The sequence below is a fragment of the Theropithecus gelada genome, chromosome X (assembly GCF_003255815.1).
Source record: "Theropithecus gelada isolate Dixy chromosome X, Tgel_1.0, whole genome shotgun sequence".
Classification (NCBI taxonomy): domain Eukaryota; kingdom Metazoa; phylum Chordata; class Mammalia; order Primates; family Cercopithecidae; genus Theropithecus; species Theropithecus gelada.
In genome coordinates, this window is record NC_037689.1 from 116577977 (window position 1) to 116591573 (window position 13597).

General features: G+C 40.5%; 1 protein-coding gene across 1 annotated transcript in view; it reads right to left on the minus strand.

The window, feature by feature from the left end:
- KIAA1210 (KIAA1210 ortholog) overlaps nt 1-13597 on the minus strand; it is a 77111-nt gene that overhangs the window by 34709 nt on the left and 28805 nt on the right. Inside the window, 2 exon segments of the mRNA XM_025373170.1 lie at nt 6453-6621; nt 13255-13325. Of these exon segments, the coding sequence (XP_025228955.1) occupies nt 6453-6621; nt 13255-13325 (240 nt within the window).

Consider the following 13597-nt stretch of genomic DNA (forward strand, 5'->3'; position numbering starts at 1 on the left):
CTTTTAAAAATTTCAACCAAAGACATCACAGGAAGAGCAAACTACAGACCAATATCTCTTATGAACATAGATGCAAAAATCCTCAATAAAACACTCACGAACTGAATCCAACAGCATATAAAAAGAATTATATACCACGACAAAGTAGGATTTACAAGGAATGATCGGCTTAATGTGTGAAAAGCAGTGAATGCCAAACACTATATCAATAGAATAGAAACAAAAACTATATGACCATTTCAATAGATGCAGAAAAAAAATTTATAAAATTCAGCACCCTTCCATGATAAATGCACTCAATCTTGATAGAAGATATCTGTGACAAATCACGGCTAATATCATGGTGAAAGGCTGGATGTATTCCCCCTAAGATCAGGAACAAGACAAGGATGACTGCTTTTATCATTTCTATTCAACAGTGTATGGGAGATTATAGAAAGGGAAATTAGGTAAGAAAGTGAAATTAATGCCATCCAGAATGGAAAGGAAGAAGTGAAATTATCTCTATTCACAGATGACGTAATTGTGTATATAAAACTCTTAATGAACACACTAAAAATGACTAGAACTAATAAACGAATTCATCTAAGTTGAAGGATACAAGAATGATATACAAAAATTGTATTTCTATACACTTGCAATGAACAACTTGAAAATGAAATTAAGAAAACCCTTCCATTTACAATAGCAACAAAAGAATAAAAACATGAAAGTAAATTTAACAAAAGATGTGCAAAACTCATAATCTGAAAACTGTAAGACACTGATGAGAAAAATGCCAAAGGCCTGAATAAATGAAAGGAAATCCCATGTTCATTCATTGGAAGACTTAAACTTATTAAGATGGCAGTACTTCACAAAGTGATCTACAGATTCAGTGCAATTCCTATTGAAATTCCTGCTGGCTTTTTTTTTTTTCCGGAAAATTGATCTTAAAATTCATAGTGAAATGCAAGGGACCACAAATAGCCAAAATAATCTTGAACAAGAGGAACACAGTTGGATAACTTATACTTCAATTTCAAAGCTTACTGTAAAACTACAGTAATCAAGACAGTGTAGCACTAGCATAAAGATAGACATATAGATCAATGGAATAGAGTTGAGAGTTCAGAAATGGACCTATACGTCTATGGTTGATTTTCAGCAAGGGTACAAAGACTATTCAATGAAAAAAGAATAGTCTCTTCAACATATGGTGCTGGAGCAACTGGGTATCCATATGCAAAAGAATTAAGTTGGACCTTTATCTCACACCATATACAAAAATACTATAAAGACACATGCACATATATGTTTATTGCAGCACTATTCACAATAGCAAAGACTTGGAACCAACCCAAGTGCTTATCAATGATAGACTGGATAGAGAAAATGTGGCACATATGCACCATGGAATACTATGCAGTCATAAACAAGAATGAGCTCATGTCTTTTGCAGGGACATGGATGAAGCTGGAAACCATCATTCTCAGCAGACTAACACAGGAATAGAAAACCAAACACCGCATGTTATCACTCATAAGTGGGAGCTGAACAATGAGAACACATGGACACAGGGAGGGATACATCATACACTGGGGCCTGTTGGGGAGTGGAGGGCTAGGGGAGGGATAGCATTAGGAGAAATACCTAATGTAGATGATGGGTTCATGTGTACAGCAAGCCACCATGGCACATGTATACCTATGTAACAAACCTGCACGTTCTGCACATGTATCCCAGAACTTAAAGTGTAATTTTAAAAATTAACTCAAAATGGATTAAAGGCCTAAATATGAGAGCTAAAACTATAACATTCTTAGAAAAAACATAGGATTAAATCTTTGTGATCTTGGATTTGGCAACAGATTTTTAGATACGACACCAAAAGCTCAAGTAACAAAAGAAAAAAAAATAGATAAATAGTGACATGGTTTGGCTCTGTGTCCCCACTCAAATTTCATGTCAAATTGTAATCCCCACATGTTGAGGGAGGGACTTGGTGGAAGGTGATTGGATCATGGGGGCAGTTTCCCCCATGCTGTTCTCGTGATAGTGAGTGAGTTATCATGAGAGCTAATGGCTTAAAAGTGTGTGGCAGTTCCCTGCTTGCACTCTGTCTCTACTGCCACCATGCAAGATGTGCCTTGCTTCCCCTTTACCCCCTGCCATGATTGAACTGTGAGTCAATTAAACCTCTTTTCTTTATAAATTACCCAGTCTCAAGTAGTTCTTTATAGCAGTGAGAACGGACTAATACAAATAGATTTCATCAAAATTAAAAATGTTCGTGCATCAAAGGTTACTAGCAAGAAAATGAAAAGATGACCCACATAATGGAAGAATATATTTGCAAATTATATATCTGATAAGAGTCTTGGATCTGAAACATATAAAGAACTCTTTCTTACTAATAGGAATTCTTTTTATTGAATTCTTAAGGAATTCAATAATAAAAATTTAAATAACCCAATTAGAAAATGAAAAAAATGATATGAATAGACATTTCTCCAAACAAGAAAGATATACAAATATCTTTTCCAAAGATATACAAAAGGCCAACAAGTACATGAAAAGATCCTCAACATCACCAGCTGGCAGGGAAAAACAAATCAACACCATAATGAGATGCCATTTCACACCCAGTAGAATGGCTAGAATCGAAAATTCAGTTCAGATAATAACAAGCATTGGCAAGGCTGTGGAGAAATTGGAACACCCATACAGTGCTGGTGGTGCCCCCATATATTGCTGGTGTTAAAATGGTCCAGCCACTTTGGAAAACAGTCTAGCAGTGCCTCAAAAGGTTAAATATATAACGACCATTTGACTCAACAATTCCACTCCTAGGCATATACCCCAGAGAAATAAAAACACATATCTGCCCCAAAACTTGTACACAAATGTTCACAGCAGTATTATTCACAATATCCAAAAGGTGGAACAACTCAAATATCCATTAACTGATGAATGGATAAAATGTGGTATAGTCATGCAACGGACTACTATTCAGTAGCAAAAAGGATGAAATTCTGATACACGCTACAACATTAATGAACCTTAAAAACATTATACTGAGTACAAGAAGTCAGTAAGAAAAGATCACATTCCATTCATGTGAAATGTCCAGAATAGGTAACTCCACAGAGACAGAAAGCAGATTAATGATTTCTAGGGCCTGGCGGGCGTCGGGGGAAGGTTGAATAGGGAGGACTGGTCAATGGGTACAGGAGTTTATTTTTGAGGTGATGGAAAAGTTCTAAAATTTATTATGATGATGATTGTACAACTCTGTGGATTTACAAAAAAAAAAATGTTGAATTTTACCATTTAAGTGGTTTAATTGTATAATATATGAATTATATCTCAATAAAACTGCTATCAAAAAAAGAAATCAAGTTCTTGATGCATGATTTTAAATGAATGACCCTTGAAAACATACTAAGTGAAGGGAAGCCAGTCAAAAATAGCCACATATTGTATAATTCCATTCATGTGAAATGTTCACAATAGGCAAATCCATAGAGGCAGAAAGCAGATCAGTGGTTTGAAAGAGGAGAGGGGAATGGAAAATTACTGCTACTGGGTGCAGGGTTTCTTTTTAGGGTGATGAAATGTCCTAAAATTGGGTAATAGTGATAGCTGCACACTCTAAAAGGTAGAACTTTGTAGTATGTGAATGACATTTCAAGAAAGCTGTTATATAGAAACATAAAAATTTTAAATAACAAAGTTATTCCTGTTAGGTAGGAAAAAATGTGTATATGTATATAAGAGACGAGATTAGACACAAAAAAATAAAGGAAGAAAAGAATTAAAAAAGCAAGTAAGCTGATACATGCTACAACATGAATGACTCTTGAAAATATGCTAAGTTAAAACATGCTAAGTGAAACAACCTTTGTATGATTCTACTTACATGAAATATCCAGAATAAACAAATTTATAGAGACAAAAAGTAGATTAGTGGTTATTTAGGGGGAAAACTGTTAATTGGTACAGGATTTCTTTTAGGGAGGGATAGCCATGTTTAAAAACAGATAAAATAAACTTTAAAATGTTTAAATGCCCTTTTTGTACTTATTGTCTTTATTACAAAACAATACATATATGTTGGCACTTAAAAAATATCTTTAAATGGTAACTAGAGTAGCAGCTTGGGCATTGTGGAGCTAGCACCCGCCCTGTCTTTATGAGCCAGTGGGGCCTTCATATGGATATATTTGATAATGACACACTATAAGGACAATCTCATGTTATGGGGATCAAAACAGAACCCACTCTAAGATGGCTTGTGGGCCAACAAGAGAGGAGAGGAGAGAGATGTCTGCTACTTTTTACTAAACTCCTATTTACCTTTTCCCTATAAAACTCTGCTATCCGGGTGGCCCTGGTGTTGGAAGCAACGTAGTCTGCTTTATAAAACAGCAGTCCAGCAGAAAATTACTGTGACTCTCTAGATAAACACTTAATGGGCATATATATGATTGACTCAGCATTGAGAGAGTAATGTTCCCAGACATCTCTATATACACGCATATGCTCAGTATGCACACATAACATGCTTTCATTCACTGCTGCTCTATGATCTACTGGCTCAGAGGTTCAGAACCAGTGTAGCATCTGTGACTACCTTGCCTCCTCTGCTTTGTGCAAAAAAACTGAGAGGAAATCTTGGGCTGTGAGTGGGCTTAGAAATGTCTCTCATTTCCATGCTGTGCATTAACCAGAGTGAAGCTGTTGAATTGGCTCTATCGTGCCAAGCCCTCCCTGATCAAAAGATTAAATTAGCACCAATTGTGGCCAAGTTTGTCAGAAATGAAAACTCTTGTCCACTTAACATATCTAGTGCTCATTGATCTGTTCCCTGGAGGTGAAAAGAAAAAATAAATTAAAAATCGCAAACAAAATCTCAGCCTTTAAGGGCAGTGAAGTATATTATTATAACATCACTCATTAAGAAATCAAATGAAGGAACGGGATTTGTCCATTCCATCAGATACAGCTTAATACAGTCTTGGAAATAGACGCTGGCCCTATGGTACAGGCCAGGGGAAGGCTGGTCATAAGTTTTGTTATGATTGATTGCTTCAGTGAATGAAGAAAGCTGATATCCCTTCTACAGAGTGACATTTTCCAGGGTTTCTTCCCCTAGCACATTAAGCAAAAGACTGAGATCAGGGGTGATCTTCAGACCCCCTAAGTTAAATCCCCACCTTCTCTCTCCCTCTCTCTCTCTCTCTCTCTCTCTCTCTCTCTCGTTCACGTGTACACACACTTCTGGAAAGGAAGGAACAAGTAAGAGGATAGTAAACCTGAAGGCCCCTCCCTGACCGACCTCCAGGTTTTAGCAGGGCTAGTCTTAGACTTACTGAACACTGCAAGGCGATGGGCTATAATAGTGTTACTTGTGAGGTACTACATAAGCCCCTCTTTCAAAACCGTCTCCCCTACTTCCAGCAAGACTATCTGAAATTCCTCACACTGGAGGCACTCATGAAGGTTGTTCTTAAGGAACCGTATATGATAACTATGAGGCCATTATGTTATAGAATGTATTGGGGGAGGTATTGGGGACAGTATAACATGTCAGCTAACTTCCTCATGAAGGTTTTGCCTGGTTGGAATGGGCAGCAGGACCGGTGAGCTCTGTGAGGAGTCCAGATAAGTCTGGTATTTAAGTCCAGGAGAACAGTCCTAAGTAGAACTTCATAGGGGGAGATTTGATTGATCGGGAGGCAGCTGGGGATCCTAGGTGTCCAGATCGCACAACAGGATGTGGAAATTTGGGCGCTGCAAATGAATATCTGAATAGCGGTGGCAGTGGTAGCTGGAAACAGTCTTCCCCATGCCCTCTGTGACTATAGCATTTCCCCTAGTCTCCTGGGATGGAAGGAGAAAGGGATCTGGGTTGTTTGCTTGCGTGTGTGTTTTTACAGCAACACAGTGATTTCATGCTCATGACCCACCCCACTCACAGCTAGATAGCTTTACTATATGAGGCTTTCATCACTCGTTATGAGATCTTGGCCAGATCTGTAGTCTGAGAGCCAGGCAAGCAAACCAGACCAAGCCTCCTGAATGATGTAGGCCCTTCTTACCAAATCAAACAGGCCTTCAGGTCCTCATTGGCTGCAGGCCCCACATCTCAAGTTATTTTTGTTGTGACAGGCAGGGCTTCCCTGAATATCTGCACCCTCTTACTCAGTGCTCTTGGGAAGTGGGGTATGCATTTGCCATGCTCCAACCCACTGAGCTGTGCAGCTCAGACAACAAACATGCATATGCACAGAGAGAAAAGCACCACTCCCTACCCCAGACATGACTGCATTGGCAATGGCTGCAAGCCTGGCCCCCACAGGTGGGGTCTCTTGGCGTCCCTGGTGATTTGGCTGCCGAAAGGTGACCTAGATCCAACTGTCTGCCTCTTCTCCTGTCTCCCCATCACTCTCCACCCCATCTGAGCTGACCTGGCCTTAGTTGGTTGATTTTCTCGAGCAGGCTCCAGAGAAGAGATGTTAATGTTGCTGCTGGATGAGCTCAGTTCTAGCATTTCTTCTTCCTGGGTATCTTCAGCTTCTTTTTTCTTCTTCTTACCAAAAAAGCTCTTAAGGGCTTTAAATTTGCATTTCTTCTTTCCTGGAAGTGAAAAATGAAAATGAGACAGAGTGTGATGGTAGAAGGGAAGACAGGAGAGGAAATAGGGCCTTCATAACAGGAACGAGGACCGTGATCCCACCCAGGTGGCCTGCAGAGCTTGGACTCAACCCCAATGCTGACAGCACCCTTCAACATTCATTAATAACTCAGTAACAAAGTGTCTGAGTTACTGGTGAAAGGAGAAGCCCAGGCCACAGCTTGTGATCTCTGGGCAGCCTCTATTCAGGCCAAACTCACTAGGAATTCACTTGCCTCTCAATTTCAGCTATTAACATATACACCTCTTTCTTTGTCCTAAGAAGTTCATTCATGTGAAGCAATGATTGAGCCAATGAAAGCACTTGGTACTCCCCTGACTCTATCCCAATGGCTGGAGTCATTGCAATCCAATAGGAGAGCCAAGCTCCCACATGAGAAAAACACTTCAGAACCCTTAGAAATCCAAGTCTAAGTGGGAGTTGATACTTCCCAGCCTGCGTGCTCAAAGGATGCAGACCCAAAGAGTGAGTGCGGTTGATTAGTGCAGTCCAGGAACACTTCCTTGAGGAAGGAATTTATGAGCAAGGGAGATCGCTGGGAATCAGAAAGAAGAAAAAGCTGCCCAGGTGAAGAAGCTGCCTGTGTAAAAGGCATGTCAAAATCAGATACCAAAGAGTTTTTCAAGGAGTGTGTGTGTGTGTGTGTGTGTGAGACAGAGAGAGAGAGAGAGAGAGAGATGATCATTGTGTGTGTTCTTCAGCTCTTGCCAATTGGTTTGGATTATCTACAGGGCTGCTGCCCTTTGCACATGCAGATAAATGAGAGTTTGCTCTATCTATAATAATTACCAGGGCAGCAGTGAGGAATGTGAGCTTTAAATGCTCTTAAGGTTCTCTGTTTGGGCTTTATTTATTTATTTATTTATTTATTTATTTATTTATTTTGAGACAGAGCCTTACTCTATCACCCAGGCTGGAGTGTGATGGCGTGATCACGGCCCACTGCAACTTCCACCTCCTAGGCTCAAGCGATCCTCGCACCGCAGCGTCCCCAGTAGCTGGCGCTATAGGCATGCACCACCACACCTGGCTAATTTTTGTATTTTTTGTAGAGATGACACTTCACCATGTTGCCCAGGCTAGTCTCGAACTTAAACTCTTGGGTTCAAGTGATCCACCCGCCTTGGCCTCCCAAAGTGCTATGATTACAGGCATGAGCCACCACGCTGGGCCTCTTTGGTTTCTTAATAAGCACATGTTTTTATTGTGCTTATTAAGAAACTAAAGGGGAGAAGGGGGAGAGGGCTCGTGCTGCATTCTTCAGAGGGAAGGAATTAGCTCTTATTGATTTCACATGCAAAAAGTGCCAACTAAGTTGTCTCATTCCAAGTCCCAACTGTCTGGTCTCCAGAAGGTCTCATCAGCACAGCAATTCTGTGCTGGCAATGAAGGGTCCAGACAAGGGAGTTGCCAATGCAGCAGCCATCATGAAAGGCTTAATGGTGTAATGGAAAGCACCATCCAAGTGTCAGAAAATTCTGGAATCCTAGGCTTAAATTCACTATCAATTAGCTTTGTGACCTTGAGTAGGTCACTCAACCTCTCTGGGACTCAGCAGGAAAATTAAAGGATTGCATCTGATCAGCATCTCCCAAAGTGTGTTCAGAGGGATGCTCATAAGGTTTGTTGCATGAGACAGGGATCTGTAGTCCAGTCAATCTGGAAAATTCTGGATTAGACAAAGTTCAGTAGTCTTCTTTTCAACAAAACTTTTCTGAAACTTCAAAATGGTTATGTATATGGTGAAGTTCCAAGAAACCAGGCAACAATATTATCTCCCAATGTGTGTAAGCAGAATGTCTGGCAAAACACACTTTGAGAAATGCTGAACTAGAGTTCCTTTAGCTCTGAAACGCTATGACCTATTTGTGCACCGATTGCTCCTGAGCCTGCCAGGGTAAAGGTTCCTAAACTTCAAGGCCTGCCTTAAATCCAGTTTCCCACCAATCAGTGAAACTCATGCTTCTCTCTGTCCTCTGAACACCTAAAACTTGGCTGTTAGCATCACAAGTTTTGCATCTGAATGTTCTTAGCTTACTCATTCATTCGTTCATTCATCTATTCAACAAATATTTATTAAGGTCAAGTACTTATCATGTTCTGGGTATCCGTGAGAAAGAAATAAGTTATAGTTCCCTATGTCTTGGCTACTACCCCCACATCAAGGCTGCAAGCAAGCCCTCCTTAGCATCCAGCACAGTGCAAGGCATGCAGTAACAGCTGTGTCCACGTGGGGGCGCAGAATACCAACACAGCTTGTTACTTCCCTTGACTTGAGACCACTGAACAGAGTCATCTTTCAGCGTACTATTAATTTAAACACTGGCCCTTATAGGAGTTGATGCAAATTATAAATGACATAGGTAAAGAGCTTAGCATATGATCTGGCATGTAGTAAGTGCTCAATAAATGTGAGCTAGTGTTAGGGACTCAGTAATTACTTGTTTATCAAGGCTGGATTCAATTCTGTGTTCATTAGAAGCAGACCCATATCTATAACTGAATAGTGAACTGTACAATATGCAAAATTGGAGGCAGAAGCCAGCATGGAATAGAGCAACGAAAGATTATAGGACTATTTGCTTGATAATTGCTGCTTAAGTAATTTCTGTTTTAGATGACTTCGGCAATTTCTCATCTACTAGAATGTGCCCATATAGGGGCATGGTTGGGAAAACTTCGCAATTCTACCTAAAGAGAGAAAGAATAAAAAATGAAAATGAAACAGGAAATGTATATTTTCTCCAAGATCCCTTTTAAAAATGTTTTCAGAAAAAATTAATTTCTACAATAATAAAATATTTAAGGCTGGGCACGGTGGCTCACGCCTGTAATCCCATACTTTGGGAAGCCAAGGCAGGAGGATTGCTTGAGCTCAGGAGTTCAAGACCAGTCTGATCAACATAGCCAGACCTCATCTCTATTGAAAATTTAAAAAATTATCTGGGGGTGGTGGTTAGTGCCTGTATGCCCAGCTACTCAGGAGGCTGAAACAGGGGGATTGCTCGAGCCCAGGAGGTTGAAGCTGCAGTGAGCTATGACAATGCCACTGTACTCTCTCCTGGGCAACAAAGTGAGATCCTTCCACCTCTGCCTCCTAAGGTGCCTGGATTACAGGTATGAGCTACTGTGCCCAGACGATTTATTGATTCTTGACAGGTGGATCTCATTCTGGCCTTCTGAAAGGGGAATAACTTTATGCTCAGAAGATTTAGAAACACAGCAATTGTTGCCCCTCTTGCTTCAAAATCCCATAGTGGAAGAGAGGAAAGCAAAGCTAGGGAATTTGAGTTGCAAACCTGCTTCTAATAATCCAGCAAAGACAGGGAGAAGAGAGTCAGCAGCTAGTAGCTCCATTTGTGACACAATCTATAAACACTGAATAACTGGATAAAAACATGTCTAATAAACTATTTAGGCTGTAATAATGAATTCAACAAACATAATCATTGTATGAGCGGACAAAATTATACATTAACACATTTTTATGTTCCTAAATTAACAAAATGACTAGTGACTTTGGAACTGTAACAAGTGCTAAAAGTTAAGTATGCATATAGTCCAATTTCCCCCCAATTTTCCATTCTTTCCTGGGCAGAAACAACAACTTATTTTCCAGCAAGGATTCAACAACAGCTAAAGCAATGGGTGTCTCTTTTAACTATGGACCCCAGAAAGAAAAGAATGTTTCCATTTCATCCTGTAGTGTGGCTCTGAGTGTAGTGGTGGTATAGCTTTGTTAGCAGGGAGCTGGGGAGACACGGAGAGATGGTAACTGCCAAACATGGTAAGTTGGCTGCTGTTGCTCTAGGTCAGTGACTTGAAAGCTGGATACGGCCTTTGTGACAACCCACTGCCAGACATACAATGTCAGCAGCAAGGGTCTATGTCTTCAGCCTACTTTCCATTAGGAAACCGCCCTACCCCTAACTGTATCCAACACCCCCCACCCCCGCTATCCCATGTATGGAGACAAGCCCTGGTCTCAGCCCTGGGAGTGAGATACAAAGCTGGATACTGTCTACGTGCTATGCTGCTTTTGAAACTCTAATGGAATCTGAGGTTGTTGCCATATATTCAAGTCTATAAATTTGGCCTTTGAAGCTTTATTTTTTAAAGTGTGGTGGGGGCACCTTTAAATCACCAGCAGCTGAGCCCTCCACAGGCTGTTTTTCAAAATCTACGAAAAGCACAAAGGGTAGAAAGATCTAGACAGCAGGTATGGGTAAAAACTCACACTTGTACCCAGCAATGTTTATATAGGTCACCTATACACTGGGTAACTTATGTCATCACAGGGTACAGCAGTTGCAGTCAGTGAGCTGACGGCTGAGAGGTGACAGCTGTCTGGACTTCTATAACAAAGCCATTGATTTCCCTGTCCAAGCCCAAAGACTGTGCATTCCCAAACAGCAAGTAGCTTTCAATATACTCATCCAGTCAGGGTCTGCAGTGTGTCACATGCCAGAAAACAGCTCATTGAAGACTTTTTTCTCCAGAGAAGAAAACACAGCTAAATCGAATGAGAAATGGTTGCCTCTAAGTTGTATGTTTGCTTATCCACCATGCATACAGGGAACCCATCTGAATTGAACTGAATGAGCTTTTAAAATGCATCGCATAATGATGACCTTGTTCTCTTGCATTGCTGCTTGGAAATAAAACTTATTTTATTTTATTTTATTTTTCGAGACGGAGTCTCGCACTGTCATTCGGGCTGGAGTGCAGTGGCGCAATCTCGGCTCACTGCAACCTCTGCCTCCCGGGTTCACGCCATTCTCCTGTCTCAGCCTCGCAAGAAGCTGGGACTACAGGTGCCTGCCACCATGTCCGGCTAATTTTTTGTATTTTTAGTAGAGACGGGGTTTCACCGTGTTAGACAGGATGGTCTCAATCTCCTGACCTCATGATCTGCCCACCTCGTCCTCCCCAAGTGCTGGAATTACAGGCATGAGCCACCACGCCCGGCAATTTTTATTTTTTTTATTTTTTTTGAGATGGAGTCTTGCTCTGTCGCCCAGGCTGCAGTACAGTGGCGTGATCTTGGCTCGCTGCCACCTCCACCTCCCAGGTTCAAGTGATTCTTTTGCCTCAGCCTCCCAAGTAGCTGGAACCAGCCTCCCAAGTAGCTGGAACTACACAGTCCTGCAACCACACCCAGCTAATTTTAAAAAATATTTTTAGTAGAGACAGAGTTTCTCCATGTTGGCCAGGCTGGTCTTGAACTCCTGACCTCAAGTGATCCACCCACCTCGGCCTCCCAAAGTGCTGATACTACAGGCGTGAGCCACCGCGCCTAGCTGGAAAGAAAACATTTCTAACTAAGCTTTCCTCCCTTTAACCTCCCAACAGCCACCTTATTCTCTGGCCAGCCCTGACTAGTTCTAAAACTTCTAAAATCGTACTCAAATATTTAGTCTTACAAAAACAAAAACAAAAACAAAAAACAAAACAAAACAAAAAAAAACTTGAGAACAGAGAAAAGGCATTTCCTTACTACCACTCTTCATCAAGATGTACTGTGCTGCCATCTTCTTTTGTAGGCATCTGTTTAGTCCATATCCAAAAAGATAGGTCAGTTGGTTTGGTAGTTGGGTCTGCTTTGGTGAGAAGGCCTTTCACTCATTTATGCATTCATTCATTTATTTAATATTTTGGAGCACCTAATCTCTCTCTCTCTCTCTCTTTCTCTCTCTCTCTCTCTCTGTCTCTCTCTGACACAATACTAAACAATGATAACACAGAGATGAAGAAGACCCTAGCACTGCCATTAAGAATCCGTGATCAGGCTCTCAGCATCCCCTGCCCCACATCATGTGTGAAGCCAGGCCCCCAGGAAGCCACAAGGAGATTCCCCTCTGTTCTTCCAGACAAAGTTTTCTGTACCATACACCACTAAAGAAAACTTGGCAAAAGAATGGAAGAACAACCCAATAAACTGTTAAATTCAATTCTGTCTTTACACTCAATGTCTCACATTACATCTTATGATTTATTTTTTATTTTTTATTTTTTTTGTGTGTGTGTAAAGCTTATCATTGTTTAGTGACATTTGCCTCCCTTTCTAATTGTTCCATGCATGATCACCTATCACTCACAGATTGCACCACAATTTAGGCAAGGGATACACAAGTAAGTTTTGCCAAAGAGAATTTTTGTCAATTGAATCCTATTTAACAGAAGCCTGTGGAGGCATCTTTTGTTTCTACCTCCTTTTACTCCTCAACAAATTAATCTATTGCTTAGATCTGAATTACTATCTACAGTAAAACCTCAGTTGAATTTGTCAGATCATGGTCTGTTCTGATTGCTTTTTTTGTGATGAAGCAGAAAAAGCCTTAGTAAGTAAAATCTGGTAACCATTTTCAAAGAAGATTGCAGGACCTCAGGCAAATCTTTGACCATCAGAGTTGGAGGTGACAAAGAAGAAATTAGAAAACTGAAAAGTAAACGTCGTGACTTAGTCTAATGATCTGAGCTTGTTTTCTTGTGCCTTGCTTCTTTGTCCTAGGAGCTAAATAAACACAGTGAACAAATCTAATTCTGGTTATCAAAGTTTTATTGGGTTACTTACCCTCATCACTGGCCTCCAGAACATCCAGACTGTCACAAATTTCACTTAGTGATTCAGCCATTGTAGGATGACTAAAATAAAATAAAAAGCAAAAGATCATCATTTGATAGTCAGGGCGTAATGCAATCCTTTCATCCTACCCCTTATCCTTCAGTTATATTCTTAAAATAGCCTAGAAAACATATACAAATGGAATTGCCATTACAGAGAGTTATCCTTCCTTTAAAAAAGACAATGATTCCGAATGATTCCATTTACATAAAATGTCCAGAATAAGCAAATACATAGACACAGAGAATGTCTTGCTTAGGGCTGGGAGGGTTTTTTTTTTTTTTTTTTTTTT